The 24,097-nt window shown below is 44.2% G+C and overlaps 1 protein-coding gene across 1 annotated transcript in view; it reads left to right on the top strand.

Annotated features, from left to right (window-relative positions):
• The first annotated feature begins 3,725 nt into the window (after nucleotides 1-3,725).
• P2RX6 (purinergic receptor P2X 6) overlaps nucleotides 3,726-24,097 on the top strand; it is a 36,043-nt gene continuing 15,671 nt past the window's right edge. Inside the window, exons 1-6 of the mRNA XM_083151497.1 lie at nucleotides 3,726-3,877; nucleotides 6,635-6,788; nucleotides 8,378-8,449; nucleotides 12,314-12,389; nucleotides 17,791-17,884; nucleotides 19,765-19,845. Coding sequence (XP_083007623.1) covers nucleotides 3,744-3,877; nucleotides 6,635-6,788; nucleotides 8,378-8,449; nucleotides 12,314-12,389; nucleotides 17,791-17,884; nucleotides 19,765-19,845 — 611 coding nt within the window. The 5' untranslated portion in view covers nucleotides 3,726-3,743. The remainder of the gene's footprint in view (nucleotides 3,878-6,634; nucleotides 6,789-8,377; nucleotides 8,450-12,313; nucleotides 12,390-17,790; nucleotides 17,885-19,764; nucleotides 19,846-24,097) is intronic.

The raw sequence follows: 24,097 nt of genomic DNA, 5'->3' as shown, positions 1-24,097 counted from the left end.
ACGCGAACCCGAAGCGTGGCGAGCGCAGCGAGCCTGCGAGGGGCGGCGGTACGCGTCCTCCGACCTTTTCATACCCCCACTATCCACGTCCGCGTGGAGTTGAGAATAGAATAGTGTGGCGAGCGCAGCGAGCCACCGAGCCCGAAGCGTGGCGAGCGCAGCGAGCCCCGTGAGGGGACGCGGATACCTTCACAGGTAAACGCGTCCCTTCGCGGGCTTCACAGGTATCCGCGTCCCCTCGCTGGGCTCGCTGCGCTCGCCACGCTTCGGGCTCGGTGGCTCGCTGCGCTCGCCACACTATTCTATTCTCAACTCCACGCCGACGTGGATAGTGGGGGTATGAAAAGGTCGGAGGACGCGTACCGCCGCCCCTCGCGGGCTCGCTGCGCACGCCACGCTTCGGGTTCGCGTTGATCGTGGGGTGGCGTAAAATACTTTTGGGGGGACATTTCACTGTTCAGGGGTGTTTTTGGGGCTTTCTGGCCCATTTACCATTGTTTCCTATGGGAAATCGGGGGCATCGCGGCTAAATTGAGGCATTTAACATTGTTCCCTATGGGGAAATCGCGGGCATCGCGTCGCGACCATCGCACCCGATATTTTAGTGCATACTATGGCCGCGATGCCCCCGATTTTTCCTCGCGATGCCCACGATCATGATCGTTGTGGCCGTGCTAGGAAACAAGTACCGTATTAATATTTAAAAGCCCCCTCCCTGTAGTATTATTAATATTAACATCTCCCTGTCTTCTAATTAAGATTTCTGCACACCCCTCCCCCCCTCATTATATTAACTTATACCTTTGACTGGCACATGCTGCTCCTGACTCCTCTCTGTTCACTGCAGACCAGGATTAACGGTGCGTACACACAGGGCGATATATCGCCCAGCGATATATTGCTGGGCGATATATCACCGAGCGATATATCGCTCAATGCTCCCTTTTCATCGGTGACCAGAGATGGTCGCTGATGAAAAGAAACCTCTGCCGGCTTTGCCGCAGAGGTAATCAGCTGGTCGCAGGAGCAAGCTCCTGCGACCAGTGATTAGAACGGGACTGAGAACGGGAGCGCGCACCCTGCGATTTTTCGCCGGGGCACACTCCCATCAATGGCAATATGGTCGTCAGCGACCATATTTCCAGCGATTATAGCCCATGTCGCTGCCGTGTGTACAAGGCTTAAGGCTCTGGAGGGCCCGGGGTACTTAAGACAGGGGGCTCTAAGGTAATGTGGCATCAGTTTAGACAGTCCCTCCTTCCCTGCACCTCTCCTTCCATCTTTTACCCCTGCACAACTCCCTCCCTCCTTCCCTGCACCTCTTTGCTCTACTGTACCTCTCCGTCCCCATCCCCCCTGCATCTTTCACTCCCTCCACCTCTCTGTCCCCAGCGCCCCTGCATCTCTCTGTCATCGATGAACCTCCCCATCCACCTGCACCTCTTCCTACACGTCTCCACCCCCTTGTCACCGCTGCCAGCCCACATACACCCCAAACAGCTATCTCCATACCCCTATACCCACCACACACTACTCCTTCTGTCCACCCACATACATCCCATATGCCTCTACCCTTACATAACCTACTGCCCATGTTTTCCCACATGCAGACCAAACCTCTCTACCCCCCAACATACCCTACTCCCCCTAATTCCTACAAACACCCTATATCGCTACCCTCAACACATCCTGCACTTCAGTTCCTATTCCCACCACACACACCCTATTCCACCCACACGGGATGTGGTCATTTGGTCTACTGCATTATGGTCGACAGTCATTAGGTCGAATCCATTAGGTCGACATGCTAAAAGGTCGACATGACTCTAGGTCGACATGGGAAAAGGTCGACATGATTCTAGTTCGAAAGGTCATTAGTTCGACAGGTCATTAGTTCGACAAGGTCATTAGTTCGACATTGTCTATGTCGACATTCACAAGGTCGACATGGAGTTTTTCACTGTTTTTTGAGCCAACATGTGCAGACAGGCGGTATTTCATGCCCTACCATCCACTAGGGCGTGGTGGGAGAATAAAATAGTGTGCCGAGCGTAGCGAGGCACCGTGCCCGACGCATTGCGAGCGCAGCGAGCGATGCGAGGGGATGCAGTGCACTTTAAACTGTGTCCATGTCGACTGTGTTGACATTCAGGTAAAAAAACAGTGAAAAACCCCATGTCGACCTTGTGAACGTCGACATAGACAATGTCGAACTAATGACCTTGTCGAACTAATGACCTGTCGAACTAATGACCTTTCGACCTAGAATCATGTCGACCTTTTCCCATGTCGACCTAGAATCATGTCGACCTTTTAGCATGTCGACCAAATGGATTCGACCTAATGACTTTCTACCATAATGCAATAGACCAAATGATCCCAACCCACCCACACAATCCTCTTCTCCCATATACACCCTATTTCCCCTCTTCATCCCACATATGCTCCAAGTTCCTCTACTCCCATTACAAACCCATTGACTGTCCCCAACATACACGTACCATAACACCCCTTCCACAACCCCCGCATCCCACACCCGGGTGGTGACCTTTATCTGATAATGCAGCTGCATGGTACCCTTCTGCTAGCGTAGCCACTTCTGGTAGCACATTGAGGGAGCCGGTCCCGGCAGGATGAGGTTAGCTGCGGTGGTGGCGGGCTTTGATCTCTCTCCTGCAGCCTGCTCTGTTGGCAGGCTGCACAGTCAAACAGCCGCACTGTCACTGGGGGCAGCAGGGTGGACCGAATCTTTGTTGTGGATCCGATCCATAACATCCCCCAGCGGCACAACATTCTCCTCGCATTTCCCTCTCCCACACCCACATCGGCAAAATAATAACACACCCCCCCTCCCGAAAACAACTGGATTCTGTGCAGATAGCAAAAGGCCCCACGGACTCCACCTGCACCACTGCACCGTCTGCACCTCCGGCCATCGACCATCGATTAGTTTCTCCTGCTGTGGGCACATGCGAGGGGGTGTGTGTCTTGCGAGGGGAAACGGCAGCATGGGGGCATGTATTCGGTGGGACTGCGTCACGGGATGGTGTAATGGTTAGCATTTACTGCCTCACATTGCTGAGGTCATGGGTTCGATCCCCACCATGGCTCTAACTGTGCAGGGTTTGTATATTCTCCCCGTGCTTGCGTGGGTTCAATCCGGGTACTCCGGTTTCCTCCCACAATCCAAAAATATACAGATAGGTTTATTGGCTTTCAACAAAAAATTAACCCTAGAATGTCTGTGTGCGTGTACATGTGGTAGGGAATATAGATTGTAAGCTCCAAAGGGGCAGGTACTGATGTGAATGTTCAAATATTCTCTGTACAGAGCTGCGGAATATGTGTGCGCTATATAAGAAACTCTTAATAAATAAATAAGGATGCGAAGCTCGCAGCTTACCAAGTCAATTTGAATAACCCAACTAATGTCTACAGAAGTAGTGTCACTTGCACACAATGTCCACAGTAGTTGTGCTCGTTACACAATGCTCCCATTAGTTTTGGGGATGCATCGGGATGCCGGCATTCCACTGCTGGTCATTCTTATGTATCTCTCAAAAAATAACTTGTATTAACTGGAAAATGTCTTTAAAACACTATTTGATTTCATAAATAACAATATGTATCCCTATATTGTGTACAGCTCAGACAAATATATTATTGTACTTGAGCTGTCCCTTTAACACTCTTTTCAGTGTAACGTTTATAAATAGCCAAGTCATTCTCTGCATGAAGCAGTAATGGAAGCTGCCTGTACAAAATATTTCCCACCTCTTCTAGATTACAAGACAGAGAAATATGTGCTGACTAAGAACAGGAAGATTGGCATACTTCATCGCCTCCTTCATATTGGCATTTTTTGTTATATTATTGGGTAAGTAATATTATTTTTGGAATAATGCTGTGTTGTAGAAGGTAAGAGACTCCCTAATACTGCTTTCACATTACAGAAATGGGTAATGACACGGTATTCTTAAATGGGACTTTAAAACGGGTCTGAGCCTTGAGACCTTTCACATTGCAGGTGAAAACCGTTTTAAAAATCATTTAATACCATTCAAACATTCAACCCGTTTAACCCCCAAGGGACACATTTCAAGCCATTGAAATAGAGCTGTTCAAACTGCCAAAAAAACGGCTTTAAAACGTGTAGGACTCTGCTTTTTAACCGTGTTGAAATACCGGTTAACTTTAACCGGTAAATCAACTCTGGCACTTTCACATTGCAGCCTTAAACGTTTTAAAATGGAAAAAAAACGGCAATATACCGTTTTAAAAGTGCGATGTGAAAGGGGTATTACAGAGATGTGGGTTAAGGTAATGCAGGAGAAAAATATACAGGGTATAAATAACTGAGATACAATAAGTGCTGTAATAGTCTTGTGCTCACTCAGGTTCAATGTAAATCTAGTTAAAGCATCGGTAAAACCTTATAATTTGCCTTATGTGCATTAAATGGGTGTTCTGTATACTTCCGTGTAATGTCATAATGTACCATCTAATTACTGAGCATTCTTATAGTATTTGCAGGAAATGGGGGAAGCCTCAACTCAGGCTGTGGAACTGTCCTCCAATTTGTATTGCAATAAAACAAATTGTGAGGAGGTAGTTGCTTGTAATCATGAATATAAAATATTGCTTTTGTAAAAACATTGATTCAAAAGAAATCAAAGTATGCCGATATATAATAAACAAAATGTTCAAAAGAAAGTAAGCGTGTGACAATCTAGTAGTGAATAATTGTAACTCACCAAGCCTCATGCAGACATTATTCCTTTAATAAATTGTGAGACTCATTTCAATTAGTAGGTGTGTGTGATACTGTCCACTTGGCATGTGTGGTATATGAATTGTGGGGACTACAGTGAAAAAGGTATAGCAAACTATCAAAGTAACAGAAGTTCTGCCGATTTTTAATGAGGCTAGAAATGAAGTTCATATTTTGGACAACTTCTTCCTTGTCGAAATAAATGATACTGTGTGTTCAGACTTTTAAAGCAGATTATTTATTTATTTACAATAACTTATATAGCGCAGCATATTCCATTGCGATTTACAATTGAAACAACAGTGATTAAACAAACTGGGTAGAAACAAACTGACATAGAGGTAGGAGGGCCCTGCTCGCAAGCTTACAATCTATATTATTTAACAAATGCCCACAGTACTATCTCCCACTGTAGGTGGGCTCAACATACCACAGATATTTACTATATTTACTATAGCCAAACTGAGGGGTTTATTCTAGTTCATTATTTCTGACAAAATCCTTCTTAGATGGACAAAACCATGTGCACTGCAGGGGGGCAGATGTAACATGTGCAGAGAGAATTAGATTTGGGTGAGTTATTTTGTTTCTGTGCAGGGAAAATACTGACTGCATGATTTTACACTTCAATATAGATCTCACTTTGAAGAAAAACCCCACCCAAATCTAATTCTCTCTGCACAAGTTACATCTGCCCCACCCGCAGTGCACATGGTTTTGTCCATCTAAGAAGGATTTTGTCAGAAAGAATGGACTAGAATAACCCCCTGAATCTGCATATTATTTTATCAACAGCATGAAATGGGGGTTATTCAGACCTGATCGTTGTTGTGCAAATTTGTAAGGTGATCGTTTATAAGGACTGTGCATGCATATAGGACGCATGCATGAGGCCAAACAGCGACAAAAATCAGCGATTACTTTTTTTGCAATCCCCACGAAACAGGAAAGCCGGTGCTTTGGGAGCACTATTTTGCCACTGTAGAGGCATGGCCAGCACTGTGTGAGCTGCTGGCCAGGCACTCAGCCCCTCAGCCTGCCTGAATTGAAGCTGTGCGTATCTCCAGTGCCGGTGCCAGGCGTGGTGGGGGGGGGGGGAGATACGCACAGCTTCAATTCAGGCAGGCTGAGGGGCTGGGGCCTGGCCAGCAGCTCAGACAGTGCTTGCCATGCCTCCACAGCGGCAAAAATGGTGCTCCCAAAAGGGGGTCGCCAAGCCGGCACGGCGTTCCAGGGGGGAGGAGGGGTTGCCAGGGAGGGGTGACACGGATAATGTGGCGGCAGGCCGCCGTGTCATTCCACAGGGGAGGGGGTGTGTGTTAGCCAGGGAGAGGGTGTCGGGCGATGCCGGGTGGGGCTTGTTTTGGGTAGTAACCGGCCGTTTTCTGAGTGTCAGGGAAAACGCTTGGGATTGGATTTGCAACTTTTTGCTGATCCAGATAACATTTGCAAGCCCTGCTAAGCAATTTGCAGGCTTGCACAGAGCAGGATTTCACTCTGGAATATAACTGATCGCAGGGATCTAAAAATTTGCATCCCAGGGATAAGGTCTGAATTAGGTCTTCTCTAGGGAAATCTATATATTTGAGCGGCTAAGCAATTTTTGTGTGAGAGCAACTACTCCGCTTTTTCCTCTTGGTTTGGAATTTGCAGCAAAGCCTTGGCAAATATTTTCTTCCCTAAATTCAGTTAATATATCAAATACTGACACTTTTGGTATACAGTAAACTTTAAGGATACAGTAAATTTTCGATGAATGCATTTTAGAGCACAACACTTTATTCGTTACAGTATATTTCGAGCAATGCAGTTGACTAGTTATAGTAACTGTGCCTAATATATTGTTTCTTCTTGAATTAATAGATGGGTGTTTATTGTAAAAAAGGGATATCAAGAAAGTGACTCTGATCCTTACTTCTCTGTAATAACAAAACTCAAGGGAGCTTCCGTCACCAAGAATTTCTGGGAATTTCAAGAAAGACTGTGGGATGTAGCAGACTATGTGAGACCTAGCCAGGTGAGTACTCATTTCCTTCAATGAATTGGTAATCACTGTTGATGCCTGTTCAGTATCCTCAGGGCCGGCGCCACCACTAGGCAGCTTTAGGAATCTGCCTGGGGCGCCGGCCACTGGAGGGCGGCAGGAGGGAGCAGGATGGATGGAGGTGACTGGACTGGACCCCCCTGTGGAGCCACGTGGCAGCTGTATCTCCCCCCCCCCACACTGGAGTGATGCGGTGGGAGGGAGCAGGATGGAGGTGAGCAACTCCCCCTTCCCCCCTGCAACTCTCCCCGACCCTGTGGAGCCTCTTGGCTGCCACCGCATCTCCCCCCTTCCTGGAGTGACGTGGTGGGAGGGAGTGGAATGGAGGTGAGCAACCCCCCCTCCCTGTGGAGCCACTCGCGCATCGGGGTGCCCCCCCTCCCAACTGGTCAAAATCAGTTGACCAGTTGGGTCCCAGATAATATCACGTATAAATGGTGTCCTGAGAAATGATAAGAAATAATTGTTACTTGCAGGAGGCCTATGTAGGACCACCTCCCTCACAGAGCTAAAGAAAGTAGAGCAGGCAGTGCTATGGTAGTGTCTCATATGCAGATGATGCTTCACCATACATCATGGGTACTTCTTTCAAGTAAAAAATACAATCTTCAGGGGGAACTGTCCCACAAAGAAGGAAATTCAGCTATATGAGGTATGACAATTAAGTTTGCCAACTCATTGAGGGGTATTCAATGTGGGATTCCGGCTGTCGGAACTTCCCGACAGTCGGAATACCAGGACGCTTTTGGCCAGCTTGCCTGCAACTCGGCAGGCGGAAATCAATATGCTGCCTGTTGAGTGTCGAAAAGTGGGCGTGTCGACGAAAACGGATGTGGATTGTTGAGAAACAGCCATGAATTGGACAATTTCCGACAAAACAGATCCCATTTGTTTTAAAGTCAGATCTGTTTTGTTGAAATCCACCTTCAATGCTGTTGGAAAATGTTGAATAAGTGGTGGCGCTATTTCCCCTATCAGAAATAGTACCCCACATTGAATACCGCCTAATGTAGTAAAAGTGCTGCATTACTGAATATCATTGTGGTCCCCTTTAAAGTACATCTGTTGGGAAGCTATGCACCAATGCCAATGCCTAGACCACCCATCAAAACTATTTTGAATGTGGTTTTGTGGAATGGCCTTCAGAGCTGCTGTCATATTACTCTTAACCTCCATCTCCCCTTGGCTGAGCTTGGTTGACTTCCGCTATAGGTGAGCTGCGATGAAAGTCAGCATTAGCCCAGTGTCTATTATAACACTTAATGGCTGCGCTGGGTGTAGTGAGGGATGGGATGGGTCTGTCAGGGGCTACAGGCAGCCACAAGATGAATTGCGGGGTGCTCTGCTCGCAGCCCCCGGCTCCTTTGAAGTCTGTCTCTGGTCAGTCAGGAGGGGGTTCTGGGTACTCTGACCCCCCCCCCCCCCCTTCCTCTGCTTGCGCTACTGATTACTATTATGTTGCTCTGTCATTTTGACTGGCTGGTAACTAGTACATACATATATATAGATAAAGCATTGGTATGTTTTGGTTTCTATATTATGGAGTTTTTATTTTCTTATAGGGTGAAAATGTCCTATTCCTAGTGACAAACTTCCTCTCCACACCAGGACAAGTGCTCAGTGTGTGTCCCGAGGTAAGATTTTCTTTGTATTATTAGCATTATTAAAGTCAAATTGACAGGACGGCTCTGCAGAAAATGGATGTCCCAATCGGTTACAGTTTATTTTAGATAAAACAAATATTTTTTTTTTTCAAAATTGTTTTTTATTGCAAGGAATAAAATATAATAATGAAAGGTATCATTGAATAACAGTGTACAATGCATACAATTGTACTTAAATTTATATATTTATATGTGTAGTACTTACATTTTTTTTCCACCAACAAGGCAACCAGGTTATACTAGAGCAGTGATGGCTAACCTTGACACTCCAAATGTTGTTGAACTACACATCCCAGCATGCCCTGCTACAGTTTTGCTATTTGGCCATGCTAACCTTTTGCACGGCATGCTGGGATGTGTAGTTCCACAACAGCTGGAGTGTCAAGGTTAGCCATCACTGTACTAGAGCAATAGCGAGGTTACTATCCACGAGAGAGGATATTGGGAATGACTATGCCACTATCCTCTCTTGGATAGTAACCTTGCTATATACTCCTTACTCTCAGTGAGCACCTTCACACCTTTATCATTACATATATACAATATCAGGTTACTGTGAAATAGCCATTTTCTTACAGTTCTTTACACCTGTGTCCCACCTACCCCCCCCCCCCCATCCTCCATCCCTTCACAGCCACCTAAACTAGATCAATTTCATACATTCCAAATATGTTACTTTGTCGTACTCATGCAACATGGACACTGTTGCTGAACACAATCCTCCTGGGGGACAACATTGGTCTTATTGATCTCAATATAGCCCTAAAGGTACCCTACCCATACAATTATATGATTTTGGCCCATTTCATCCAATTCCCGACAGATTAGGACAATAAATCAGGTTAAAAGTGCTTAAATTGTATGTCCTTAACCTCCGATTCCGATCAGATGCTCAGTTCCGTACGCATCCGATCGGATCTGGAGATCACAAGTGATGTACATAACATTTATCAGATCCGGCAGCACCTGCTGGGGGTCGCATACAATACATTGTATGCTAAATGACAGCATACAATGTATAGTATGCAGTCCAGGCGGGCAATATATCACATACGACACTGCATAAGTGTATGGTGGCCTTTAAGATTACAACGTTTCTTTCCATTAAATAAATAACTAATAAACTAACACAGCGGTTCCCAAACAGTGGGTCTTGACCCCAAAGTGGGTCCCGACCTTCTCAGCATGGGGTCGTGACTCCATGTTGCTGACCATCAGGCTGATAACTTTTCTTATCTCAGTCAGGGATTCAAGGAGTCTGACAAATCTGTTGAATTGTCTGTTATTTCAGACTCCTCCCATCATTCTGTGCCTCCACAATGCTGCCATGTATGTACTGTCTGACGTGATGTGATGACCTTCTGTAGTAACTTGCTGGGGTCCTGTCATTATTTTTATTGTCTGATGAAATCCCAGAGCATAATAGTTTGAGGACCCCTGAACTAACATATTGAAAAACAATTATTGTACAAGATAGAAAATAATCACCATAAAACTCTTGCAGTGATCTAAAACTATTTAACATAGCACAGACATCACATAAATAATTACAGTTTTTTGGAATGACGGTATTCCTATAACTAAAATCCAGCGAGATTCTTTTCTTCTCAGTTTATGTAGACAGTCATCACCTCTCAGATCGGAGCGTGCTTATTCTATAAACAAAGCACTCAGGAATTCAACACCATTATTATGAGGCTGTGGGGAACATAACAAGATTGTTATACCCTTATTTTGTATTCCAGTCATACAATCGAGGGTCTAGTCTGTGTATTGTAAATCGCAAACGTATTCTATTTAGTAAACACGATAAATGGTTTCACAATTCATATCATCCCTCACTATAATGGAGTTCATTCCATTCCTTGCTTAGTGCTATAGGTCTGCTACTTATTACATAGTTTACAATTGCTTCACTGGGTCACAGAGCACTTGTAGTCCTCTATACAGTAGATTTCATGTTTAGGGCCAAAACAAATTTAAGGTTAGGCCCTTTACTACAGATAAATTCCATTAGTGTAACCAGAATTCTGGTACTATACCCAGCAGAAAGATAAGGGCTGCCCAATGTGTAGGAAACATACAATCCACAGTGCTGTCTTCCAAATGTGTCATATACATAAATTCACTTTCCTGCATAGGCGTTGGTTTTTAATATATGTAAGAGTTTGATTGGCAAGTGAATTTGTGAAAATCACAAAGCAAATATTTGTATTCATCATAATGACCTGTAATGTTTACGTTATGTAGGAAATGTAATCTCTTTTTTACACAACAATTTTTTATTTGAATTTATATAACAAATGTGAGCGACCCTTTGCATATTTTGCTCTCACAGATATGTTGGCACTCAAAGGGTTAATGGTCCATTTGCATCATATCTATCATGGTGTTAACATGAATGAAAATTGGCAATAATCATCTTAACAGAAAAATAACTGGCTCATAATGCACATGTGCCAGCATGCCCAGACTTTAAGGGCCCGCTGGAGCCTATAGTCTGCCTGTAAAAATAATGATAATATTAAGACATGATATGGAATCACTATGCCACACATCCATCATTTTCCACTTTAATACAAAATCCTGGGATAAGGTTGTCTTCGGTCCACGTAGGCATCCATAATCTTGGCAAACAATAAACCCGACCTACTAGCTCAATGGAGAGCCCCAGTACAAAGGACAGGGTCACTCGCAGTCACTTTTCATTGAACTTAATGGGGACTTGCAGATTAGATTTTCTAGAATGAAACATCATTTATTATTTACAATTGTTTTAGAGTAAATGCATGGTTTCACTAATGTTACATGTTTTGTTATGATTTGGGTGTGTGCTGAAATACAGACTACGTGTGCTAGAAGCACTACAGCAGACAGCGACACCCCAGGCAGGGAAGAGGAACTGCCTGGGTTTTCAAATATGGCGGGTGCTAGAATGAACACTATACTAATTTAAAAAAATTAAACAATGGTAGGAAATGAAAGCTTCAGTCTACTATTAATTAGAAATTAGGGGGGAGATTTAATAGGATGAGAGTTTCAGAAAGTGAGAGATTTGGTGAGAAATCTCCAGTTTTTTTAAAGGGGCAATCATTAACACGGCAAAACCAGTTTGATTTTGCAGTGTAAATGATTGCCGCTTTAAAAAAACTGGAGATTTCTCACCAAATCTCTCACTTTCTGAATCTCTCATCCTATTAAATCTCACCCAAAGATTGGACAATAACATTTAATTGAAAAAAATTAATGTGATATAAATTGTAATAAAAAATCCCACAAAATAAATAAGTAATGCCAAATCCATTATACAGTATGTATAGACAAGAAAAAAGAAGTATTCTAAAATGATGTTTTATTTGCGTAAATTAGGGTATTCTCAGTATAACTTCAGTGAGTGGGAATAAAAGCAGTAACTACAAAAGTGCATTCCACCAGTTATCTAGACAAATCCATACATTATAAAGGCTTAAGGACTGCAGTTTAGTCATGTCTAGCAAGATTACTCACTCAACTGAATTACCTCCATAAATATATTACTTCCATTCGAATTAGAATTTGCCCTAGTAGATGAGGGCATTTACTTTTCATCGCCATGATGGCTAAATCTGAAATGAATGTAGTGACATTATCGTTATATAAATGGTGAAATTATAGTGTTTCTAAACTAAAGTAATTATGATAATTGATTACACCTACAGTATTACGGTACGGTTACCCAGACATACTTGCTCAAGTGACCTTGTTTCTGTATTATGCCATGAAGGCGTTTAACAAACTGGCATTTAGGAGAAATGGTACTGTATATGCATTTACTGTAGATTTGTGTCCTTACAGAGCCTATCCATTTTAGATGGCAGATGTGGTGAAGACTTAGACTGTGCTGCAGGAGAACCTGTGGTGAATGGAAATGGTAAGAATGTTTTATGTAGATTATAGTACAGGGAGTATTACAGGGAGTAATATAATCCTGGAGCACTGGTTCCCAAGCAGCTGAGACACCATTGGCTGTCACCAAAATTACTATAATATGTGAAAAAAAAGGGTACTTATTTCCTAGCATGGCGCCCGTCTCGTTGATTGTATACCTTAACTTTAAAGTAGTTAAGGCATACAATCAACGCGATGGACCCGATTTTCTGTCAATCACCGGCTAATTTGCTGGTGAAAAAGAAAGGTCGCGTTGATCGCGTCCATCGCGGCCCATAATAAGGGGCCGCGATGCGACCAACGCGATCAACGCGATTTTTCCATAGACTGTAATGTTCAATTATTTTTAAAGTGAAAATCGGGTTGATCGCGTCGGTCGCGGGCCATTATAATGGCCCGCGATGCGATCTAGGTGATTTTACATAGGTGACAATGTGAAATGGGCCAATATGGCCCATTTCACATTGAATATAGTTGTAAACTATGTTTAATGGCCCAGTCATTATTAATGCCACCCCGCTATTGACACCAACCCGAAGCGTGGCGAGCGCAGCGAGCCTGCGAGGGGCGGTGGTACGCGTCCTCCGACCTTTTCATACCCCTACTATCCACGTCGGTGTGGAGTTGATTTTATAAAGTGTGGCGAGCGCAGCGACCCACTGAGCCCGAAGCGTGGCGAGCCCCGCGAGGGGACGCGTATACCTGTGAAGTTATGGGCGTCCCCTCGCGGGGCTCGCTGCACTCACCACGCTTTGGGCTCGGTGGGTCACTGCGCTCGCCACACTTTAAATAATCAACTCCACGCCGACGTGGATAGTGGGGGTATGAAAAGGTCGGAGGACGCATACCACCGCCCCTCGCGGGCTCGCCACGCTTCGGGTTGGCGTCAATAGTGGGGTGGCGTTAACAATGGGGGGGGGGGCATTTCAAACATGAGGGGGGGTTTGGTCATAAAATGGGGGTTTTGGGTCTTTTTACATTGAAATCAATGTAAAATCGGGTCTCAGGGACCATGGCATGCGATGCGATCGACGCGATTTTTCCGACCCGATCAATACAATCAAAATCACGGGCGCCGTGCTAGGAAATAAGTACCAACAAAAAGTCTTCACTAATCCATACATTTAAAATAGATCCTTATGTGTATGATTTTCTTTATAATACTTTAACATACATAATACTGTGCACTTTAATGTGAAAGGAGAATGAGCAGCAAATAGCAGTGAATGGGGATAAACACTAAGCTTGTGCCCCACTTAAAGAGACATATGGTTTCAGATGGGCGGGGTGGGGTGGGGTGGGGGGGGAGCCTGTTAGCTTAAGACCAGGCATGGGGAAAATATGAATGTGCTAAAATACATGAACATGCTACAGGACATGGTTGAGAACAGTAAGGCGAACACCTGGAGGGAGTATGATGAAGCTTTCCGTAGGAAGCACAGCTGGCGGAAAAAGCTAACTTTATGGGAAAAGGACATAGAAATATGGCTGGATATTACACAGCCCAAGGAGGAGGAACAGCCCAGCGGGCAGAGGAGTTGGGCAGGGAGGCCTAGCTTACAAGAGAAAGCTGGAGGAAAATGCTTTGCATATAATGGCACCCACTTCAACAGAGGCCAGCAGTGCAAACTCAGACACGCATCCACACGCTGCGGCAAAGGGCGACCTAGCAAAGGAATACTACAGGAGAGCTGGGGAATTCCAGGGGGCCAAAACAGAAGGATATAAGCAGAATAAGTAAGGCCCCAACTCTGATAAAATTAGAAAAAATGCAAAAATGGCTAGGATGGTACCACAACAAGGTTGATGCGGAATTTTTAGAAATTAGATTCAAGTTACCCATTGAGGGAAAAGTCAGAGGCGCAGTAAAACCACGTAATTTAAAATCAACCACAGAATTCCCTCATATCGTGAGAGAAAAAGTGTTGAAGGAGATAGAAGCAGTTCGCATAGCAGGCCGCTTCCCAGAACCCATTTTCCAGCATTTAGTAGTGTCCCCAACGGAGTGGTACCAAAAAACGACGCCTGGGAAATTGCGGCTAGTACATAACATGTCATACCCCACAGGCGAGTTGGTAACAACAACAAGGCTATCCTAACTAGGCTTAAAAATAAACACTGCAGACAAACTTTGTAGGTTATCAGAAGACAAGGTGTCCAATCTAATGTGAGAAACTTTTCTGCAGAAATTAAATTAGAATATGGCCAATAGCACCTGTGATTATGACACAACAATTGCCATTTACTGTGTTTCTAAGTGGAGACTTGATAGATGCAGAAGAGTATATTTGGTTACTTTTATTTATTTATATAGATAGTTGCAATATGATGGACTTCAATTGCTAGGTGCACTTCAAAAGAGCCACTTGGCTGATCTGAGTCAATCATATATTATACACGCCAATATTGGTGGCTTTCTGATGTATTCATGAGTTCAGATGATTTTGCCCATCATTATCTTAGTACAATTCTCCTCTGCGTCCCTTAATGGGAATTTTTGCCTTAATAGGCAATCTTTTTTTTATATACAAGTCTCTAAGTCACATCCCATATTATGTTAGATACACATTATTTACATTTTCTACATATTAGTATCATATAGCGGCATTCATCAGGGTTCTATAAAGTCCGACACGTGTTTCTCCTGTCTAAGCAGGCTTTATCAAGGCCCTATATTTTAATGCTATTTTTCCACCTTCTAAACACTCAGGGCCGGCACCAACACTAGGTAGGCAGCTTTAGGCATTTGCCTAGGGCGCCAGCCACTGGAGGGCGGTAGTGAGCAGCAGCAGCATTCCCCCCCCCGTGGAAGCGATACGCTGCTCCCTCTCTCCCTCTCTCCCTCTCTCCTCCCCCCCCCCCGGGAAGTGATGTGCTGCGGCATCTCACCCCCCGCGGAGCGAAGTGACGGCGGCCGCTGCTTTGTTCCCCCGTGTTGGAGAGGGTGAGGCGCTCCGGTGAGTCGCATCGGCCCTAGGGTACACTATGTATGTTGTCTGTAAATGTATGTGATTTTAATCTCTTAATTCACCGTGTCTAATATGTCCCTGAGTTTCATTAAATTAAAGAAAAATGATAGGGTCATTTTTAATAAAATTTAATAAAGCTGAAATAAAATACATATGTTCATCACTGGTTGTTAAAGATAGCACCCCCACCAAGAGTAAAAATAAGGTGGATTAGATTCCTGAAATACACAGGAAATATTTAGTAGAGTGCAGACTCACCCCCTTTATCCTTTGGATAGCAAGTTAGCCAACAGATTGATAACTTTCTAGTGTGACAACCTGAACCTGGGGGTGGTTCAGGCGGTCAACAAGCAAAGTGCCTCCTCCCCGCCAGCGAGCAACCTGATCAGACACCTGGTATTTGGGTGCCTACAGCACAACATTAACTTCCACGCCAAACACGTGGCACAGGAAGAGAACACAATAGCCTATGCCCTCTCCAGGGTATAATGAGAAGTCTTCAGGGAGCCGGCACCGCAGGCACAGCTGCAAGGTTTAACTTTTCCTCCTCACTTATGGCCGATTGTCAAGTCGGGGTGAGCAAGCTGGTGAGATACGTTAGAGCCAGCAACATGGAGAAGGTACAGGGAAGCTTGGGAGAAGCATAGAGAAGTGGCAGCAAGAGGGGGAAATGGAAAGAGGGAGGAGATTAAAACACTTAAATTAAAGCATTTCTGTGGGGGATGTACAGGGATGGGAAGTCTAGAGCGCAGGCCAGGGTAGCACTAGCAGGCATCGCCTTCTATGCCAAGGTGGCAGGGGACCGACATAACACAAAGATTTACCATCAGCAGAATGATGAAAGGATAGGGCAGATGAAGCCCAACCAAACCAGACTCCAGACAGCCCATTATGGAGCCTATGTTAGAGCAGCTCATGTTGGTGGCAAGGGAAGTTTGCAAAGGAGAATATGAAGCAGCGCTGCTCAGGGCAACATTTGCAGTGGCCTTTCACGGGGCTTTTAGAGTGAGCGAGCTGGTGGCTGTGTCAAAGAGGTGCAAGGCATCGGGCATGTTGGGGAGCAACAAATCAGTTAGTGAAACAGTGGTAGTCAAAAAATGGGTGATACCGAAGGAGCGAAGCAACCCAGCAACATGCTCGGTTAGGCGGGTAAAAGAGTACTTGGCGCACAGAACTGGGGAGGGCATAGCATTCTTAGCACACACAGATGCATCCCCACTCACCATTTATCAGTTCAAAACCATGTTCAAGCTCTGTGTGGTAGCATGCGGTAGGAAGGAAAATGAATACGGCATTCACTCTTTTAGAATTGGCGCAGCCACCGCGGCAAAGGAATTAATGCTTAACTAACATCCATCCTGTTCTGATTCTGGTTCACGCGCAAAGACAAACTCATTCTTTAATGGACAAAACCATGTGCACTGCAGGTGGGGTAGATGTAACGGGTGTTATTTTATTTCTGTGCAGAGTAAATACTGGCTGCTTTATTTTTACACTTGCAATATAGATATCAGTTTGAAGTACCCCCCCCCCACCCAAATCTAACCCTCTCTGCACATGTTACATCTGCCCCACCTGCAGTGCACATGGTTTTGTTGATTAAAGAAGGAGTTTGCCTTTGCAAGTGAACCAGAGTCAGGCCCATAGGGTATTGACAGTTAATAGGTCAACCACTATTGGTCAGCATGCATTAGGTCGACTTTGCTCAAAAAGTCAACATGGTCAATATGTCCACATGGTAAACATGGTAAACACAGCATATGGTCTACATGTGTTTTTCACAAAATACAGTTTTTGAAGTTTTCATACTTTACCAACCACATGGGCTAGAATTTGCAACAAGTGAGCCATGCGAGGGGACACGGTACACTAATTGTGGGTACATGTACTACAAGATAAAAATTAACACCCCAAAAAACTAAATCTGATGTTGACCTTTTCATGTGTTGACCTTTTTATTGTGTTGATCTTGTGCATGTCAACCTTTTTGGGTAAACCTAAACACTGTCGACTTTATGAACCAAACCTACACACAGATATATAACCTTGGTTGTAATGGTGGGCTAATTTCAGAGAATAACTGAATGTGACTAGCAAGTCTCCTGATCCATAGGCGTCTGAGGAGTAGATTTATTAAGCTCAGTGAAGTGATAAAGTGTCTGGTTTTTATCACCGGCCAATCAGCTCATACCTGTCATTTTTCAAACCAAGCCTGTAACTTCACAGTTAGGAGTTGATTGGCCATTGATAAAAACAAGACACTTTATCACTTCACCGAGCTTAATAAATCTGCCCCTCTGTCCTTTACAAACTTCCAACTGTCATTTGTATATACTATAATGAGACTAATGATTTTTCCATTACACTATAACAGATAGATGTCCGGGAGAACATAATAGGCTCTCTGGTTTGCAGGTATGAAAACTGGGAGGTGTGTAATGTTGGACAGTGCTCATTCCACTTGTGAGATCTATGGCTGGTGTCCTGTTGAGAATGCATCCTTGATTAGGTAATTCAACTGATTGTAAACTAATAATTACATATTCACCCTACATTTTTTTACCTCATCAATTGTATGAGTGTGTAAGGTTTCACTGTGCATATACTGTCAGGGTTATTCCTCCTGTGCTGCAAAGTGAATGCCTTATTTGTGGCAGCAGTTTTCTAAATTGTTCCCAGTTCATTCATTTTTAAAGATGGGGTGATGGCTGAGGCTTTGTCCATGGAGATCTACAACAGTGGAAAAAGGAGCATGTCGAATAGCTTAAAATAAGTAGCTTATACCCCTCTCGCATCACAACTTATTACCGGGTACAAGCCTTTTGACCCGGTAATTAGTGTGATGTGAAAGGGGTTACCGTGTCCCGAAAATGTGTAGCAACACGGCAAAACGAACCGTTAAAAAAAGCATAGTCCTTACTGGTTCGTTGCCGTGTTGCTTGGTGGTGTGAACGGGTTAAACGAGTTGACCGACCTATTTCCTGTTCACACTATGGAGGAGGAAGGGCTTGGAGCAGCGCCAGCTCTAAGCGCTGCCTCCTCCCCCACCCTCCGATGATGCACCGACTCCCCACCGCGCCCCTGGACGACGTCAGCAAAATTATTGCCGGTTTGCTGTGGGGATGTTAACATGCGAAAATGAAGGTTCCCGCCAGGACTGCCCAGTGCAAACTTTCATTTTGCTATGTGAAAGCAGCATCAGAGAAGTTGACCCACTTTGCAAACTACAGTAGGAACCTGTGGGTCTGATTCAGAGGTTTCCCGATTTCCACAACAGCGGCTGAGTATTTATGTTAATGCAGCAACCTATTCTGCGCTTGCTGAGTTCTCCACAGGCAGTGCGTACTTAGACGCATTATCAGTTGCAACTTTGAAGCATGCATCAACCCAATGGCAAGCTCAGTTTTGTCTTCTCAACATGACCCCTTGTGTCAGTGTTACTGCGTCTTTAGGAACAGCCATTGTCAGCAACATGACCTTGATTGGCTAGCCACCCCCTGTTATATCCCAGTTACAACCACTGAAAGCCACTCTCTCTACATGGAAAAATTAATCTGCGCCTCATAGCAGTATTTGTTGGACATGCTCAGACTAGAAACCCTGGCCGGCATTGCCACTGCATGCACCTCTATATCAGGCCCTATATAACCTTTATACATATATTTTCTCTGCATTCTTATTGACATGTTATCATAGGAGAAGGGGAAACGTCATTAAATGATGTATAAGTATATAGATGGTTGACAGACAATAGATGGACACCAAAAGGTTGATATGCACAAGGGCAACACTGACAATAGTCAACAATAGGTTGACTTGGCACATGAAAGGTTGACATGAGTTTTTCACAATTTTTTACTTTTTCATACTTTACCATTGACTTGGACATTGATTGGGAATGATAAAGTGCATGAAGCACCTGCAGCAAGGGGAGCACACTAATTGGGGGTCCACATGCTCATACCCAAATAAACGCACATCAACCTTTTGCTTGTGTTGACATTTTGTCAGTGTTGACCTTCTGCTGTCAACCCAGTAACTGTTGACCTATATATTGGGTGGTAATTGCTTGGCTGGGGGTTATTCAGTTAAGTGCCAGTGCCTTCTGCGGCTTATTGTTTCACAGCGAAAATGAGGCTGTGGCAGCTGAAAACCCACAGATCTCATTGAACGTATGTGCTTCTTATTGGGTGATCCAATTGGATAGCCCCCCTTCCCCCCCCAGCTTCCAGAGTTTTTATCTGGGCTAATACACATCCTTACATAGAAAGTAGAAAAGAAAAATACATGATCTGTACAATTGGGCAGACGAAGGACTAGGTTCAGTTTTCAGAAAATAAATAAGACAAAGTTTGGTATGTGAAATGATTGTTGTTTTGCTTTGTTTAGGAAAACTCCTTTAAAAGAAGCAGAAAACTTCACGCTTTTAATAAAAAATTCAATTTATTTTAGCAAATTCAATTTTTCAAGGTAAGCATTTTTATTTCATAAACAATTTATTTCCCATATGTTAAGAGGGCTTTGAGATACAGACCTCTTCCTTTCCTGCTTCTCACAATTTACGTTATCTACTATATTGAATGCTGCCGGTGAGGGGGTTTCTGTGGCGAGGGTGTCATGTTTTCAGCTAGGATCACCGAAAACAAATCCATCCTCGCCGTCTACAATAAAGTGCATACATTCAGTTTTTAAATGCGCCTTTAGTAAACACCCCACAGGTCTATCTCAAGCTGTGAACACACGGTACACTTATCGCTGAGCAACCATATTGCCAGTTATTGGAGTGTGCACCAGCGATAAATCGCCAGGTGCGTGCTCCCGTTTTCAGCCCCCTAATGGTCGCTGGTCGGAGAAGCATGCTCCTCTGACCAGCGACTGCCCCTGCCTCTTCTCCTGGCAGTCAGGGGCGGATTTAGGGATGAGGGCGCCCCTAGGCACAACAATAATGTTTACTAAGTAGGACAGTTTATAGGGGCAGTATCTGCATGTCCTATCCATTTACACTCTATTTAAGATGGAGTATAGTACAGTACAGTGGATATTTTGCAGTTATTGGTACATTTTGGGCTGACAGTACTATCACAGGCATCCAAGTGCCGCCCCCAAACATGTGCCGCCCCTAGGCCGGTGCCTCACGTGCCTTATGGAATTCGGCTCTGCCGGCAGTGTGACATTTTCATCAGCGACCATCTCTGGTTGCTGATGAAAATGGGACACTGAGCAATATGACTGCTGAGCAATATATTGCCAGCGATCATATTGCTCGTGTGTACACAGCTTTAGACTGGCAAATTATTGCTGTTTTACCAAAAGCTCCAATCTCTGCCGCTAAACCGAAAATGTTTGTAGTCATGGATGTAACTAGAGTGCAGATGGTGCCAATGCTATAGGTTCCAAAGGGTTAGGAGTCCAAGACCCAGGTCACATGGTTGTTTACAAAGTTCCTGCAATTTGCTACCAAACAAGTGTGTATGTTCTGTTACCAACCCTGAAAGGAGGGACTTCTCAGCACTCATATAGGTGGCAGTCTCTGTCTCTCCCTTTCAGTAATGCCCCCACTAATATGATCCATTTCCAACTCTCCTATTTCACCTAAAAGGCAGAGCCACATCATGAACCTGAATTATTTTGCAGCTTGTCTTCAGTTGCACGGCTCTGAGAACTCCCCAGCCTGTCTACATTTGGGCTGCATGCATCTGCCTTGCTCTGCAATGCTTCAGCTCTAATTGTGCACCTGTGGTAGTCCAGCTTGCCACAGAGGATACTAACCAGCTTTTAACCTCTCAAGTGCCTGATTGCTAGGTATGCAGCACCATTGGGTTTGCATTACTGTTTCCTGCAGTAACACTCTCAGTAATTATTCTACCCTGTTGGCATTCGCAACAGAATCCATAACTGATATTACAGGCAACTTCAAGAGCATTCATCCAATCATGGAAAGGCAAGGGATTTAAAAGCCTGGCTCAAGGCCAGGTATCTCATGCCATTACCCAGCCTTCAGCAGCTCTCCTGACACATCTCGTGATTCTGTTTCCATCCGCACCCAGCTTTCAGCAGTTTCCTGGTCTCCAGTATCCCAGCGGGTACCCAGTCATCTGCAGCTTCCCAGCCGCTGACAGTCATCAGCTGCAGCTGGCTTCTCAAATGCAAGGAGACAGCTCTGCAGCTACCTCCAGAGCTCCTGTGTGGAGGTGTTGTTCCAGTGCCTCAGCATTTAACCCTTGTTCCTGCTGGACCCTGTGGTTCCCGTTTCCACCAGTACCTCTGTCAACCAAGTTGGTCATTTAAGTTATCCTGCTCCCTTTTTCTACAGCCAAGTGGGCCATTTAAGTTCCAGTTATACCCATTCAGAGTTTCCACACTGAGCCGGTCCTTTAACATATCCTGCTGTTTAACTTCCCTTCTCCTGAAGCCAAGTCGGCCTTTTGAGTTATCAATTATCTATACCGGAGTCTCCACGCCAAGTCGGCCAGTTCCATTCTTCGTTATTATCACCTATTCCCCAAGCCTTTGTGTCCTGACCTACCTCCAGTTATCCGTTCAGTTATTCTCCTGCCACCAGTGAGTTCTACTAGTGAGGGGCTACGACCTGCTGTCCAGACGCAGTGAAATCCAAACCCTCTTGCGGGGGTCCCTGGCAAAGACCGCTTGGCAGTTAGACTCTGCGTCCTCGCCAAGGAGTTCAGTAAGTCTCATAGCCTGAGATTTTATGCATAGGTACTACATACTACCCGCCAAGCTTCAAGCACCACCAGCGCAGCCCGCTCCAGGACTGCTGCCAGAGGTGGATCCTCAACCTTAATTTCGGGCATAGCAATAGGGGAATGTGTGTATTGAGAGTGCTTAAAAAATGGCTCAGTGTGCACAGGGGATGATAATTATAGGGATATAGCCATATCAGTCCCAGCGGTTATACCGCATATTTACAGGTAACTTCACATGCAATGTACTAAAGTTCTTGCTTTTATATATATATATATATATATATATATATATATATATATATATATATATATATGAGCTGTTATTACTTTATTAGTAAACCCTGCATTCTGACAGCAGCAGGGGCAACAGTGTACATATGCCTGAGTGTTCTGTATGAATTCCGGTGGATATACCGCTTATTTACAGATATAACATATATATATACAGATCACTATAAATAAAAGAATGGGCATACACTGATATCAATGTAATACACACAGTGGCATCCCTATATGCTATTTAGCGTGTAACTGTATAATACCGTGTTCTCACTGCGAGTGAGAAATACACGGCTTTTACACGGCATTTAAATGCCAGTGACTGCAGGGACGAACCCTCGTTCTCACTGCAAGGCAAATTCCAAGTTCTACCCGGTAATTTGCCTTTTATCACGGGTTTTTATGCAGTGAGAACGGGTCAACCCCTGTCTGCATACCCTGATTTCAAACACAGGTAAAAAGAACGGTTTTACCTGTGTATGAGATCCGGGTATGCGACCCGTTCACACTGCAAAAAAACCTTTGTTAAAAGGCAAATTTCCGGGCCGACATGTTAGACCTGGGAATTTGCCTGCAGTGAGAATGGGGTGTTAGTGAATGACTTACATCCATAAATCTTAGGAGTCCCGGCAGATTTACTGCTCACTTACGGGTACTCCTAAGACCATATAGCTTGCCTGATTTAGATATATTTAATACTTTTCCTGCAATATCCTAAATAAGTTTGTAGAATGATGACTACACTTTCATGCATTTCAGCAGACTATAGAAAAGGCTGAGATAATATTGCAACAGTCCGGTGACTATGATAGTGTTACATTTATATTTAAAGTCACAAAGGGAATTGCAACAATATAAATCTTGTTAACAACAAACCTGGAAAGCCCTTTGAATAAAGAGTTGCTATAGAATATATGACATCCAGATAGCATCTTCAGAACAAAACAAAAAAGGTAAATAAAGAAACCAATTAAGCCAACACACATACATTTGTCCTTCTCATCTTTTTAATACAACACAATAATTTTTCTATTCTTTATTCACTTATCTTTCATTTTAATATTTTACTAAAACAAGGTATTTTTGTCTCTAAGTTATGGCAACAAGAGATCAATTTTATGAAACAATAATAAAAGTTAATTTTTAAATGATCATTTTGATCCTCAGTGCACCCTAAAGGATACTTGCTTTTTTCTTTGTGGGTGTTTTTGGATCCTCAACCATGCTCCAGCCGTGACAGTTTGGACCAGCGGCTCCAGTTCCAGCTTGTACACCAGCTCCTGTAGGGCACTCTCCCAGTGCAACTACGGTGGCCAGGAATTCTTCAACCAGTCGCAGTTCCTACACAAGTGCCGGCGGTCCATCTCCAAGTTATTATTTCAGTTTACCCGAGTAGGTATCTTTCATTTATTCAGTACTCCCAGATCCAGCTGGCAAAGTTATTCCTGCATTCTCGGACTCAAGCTCTAGTAAAATCCCAGAGTCCTCAAATCCAGATTTCCTGTGTCTCAGGTATCCAGCACTAGTTCACTAGTTCGTGACACACCATCAGGGGAGGACTGCCGGGCTGTTGACCTGTGACCGCACAGTGGCCCTTATTCAGATCTGATCACAGTACAAATTTGTTCTCAAAATGGGCAAAACCATGTGCACTGCAGGTGGGGCAGATGTAATATGTGCAGAGAGAGTTAAAATTGGGTGAGGTGTATTAAAATTTAAATCTAAATTGCAGTGTAAAA

The sequence above is a fragment of the Crinia signifera genome, chromosome 1 (assembly GCF_055691185.1).
Source record: "Crinia signifera chromosome 1, ASM5569118v1, whole genome shotgun sequence".
In the NCBI taxonomy this organism is placed as follows: domain Eukaryota; kingdom Metazoa; phylum Chordata; class Amphibia; order Anura; family Myobatrachidae; genus Crinia; species Crinia signifera.
This window is presented reverse-complemented; position numbering and strand designations above follow the sequence as displayed.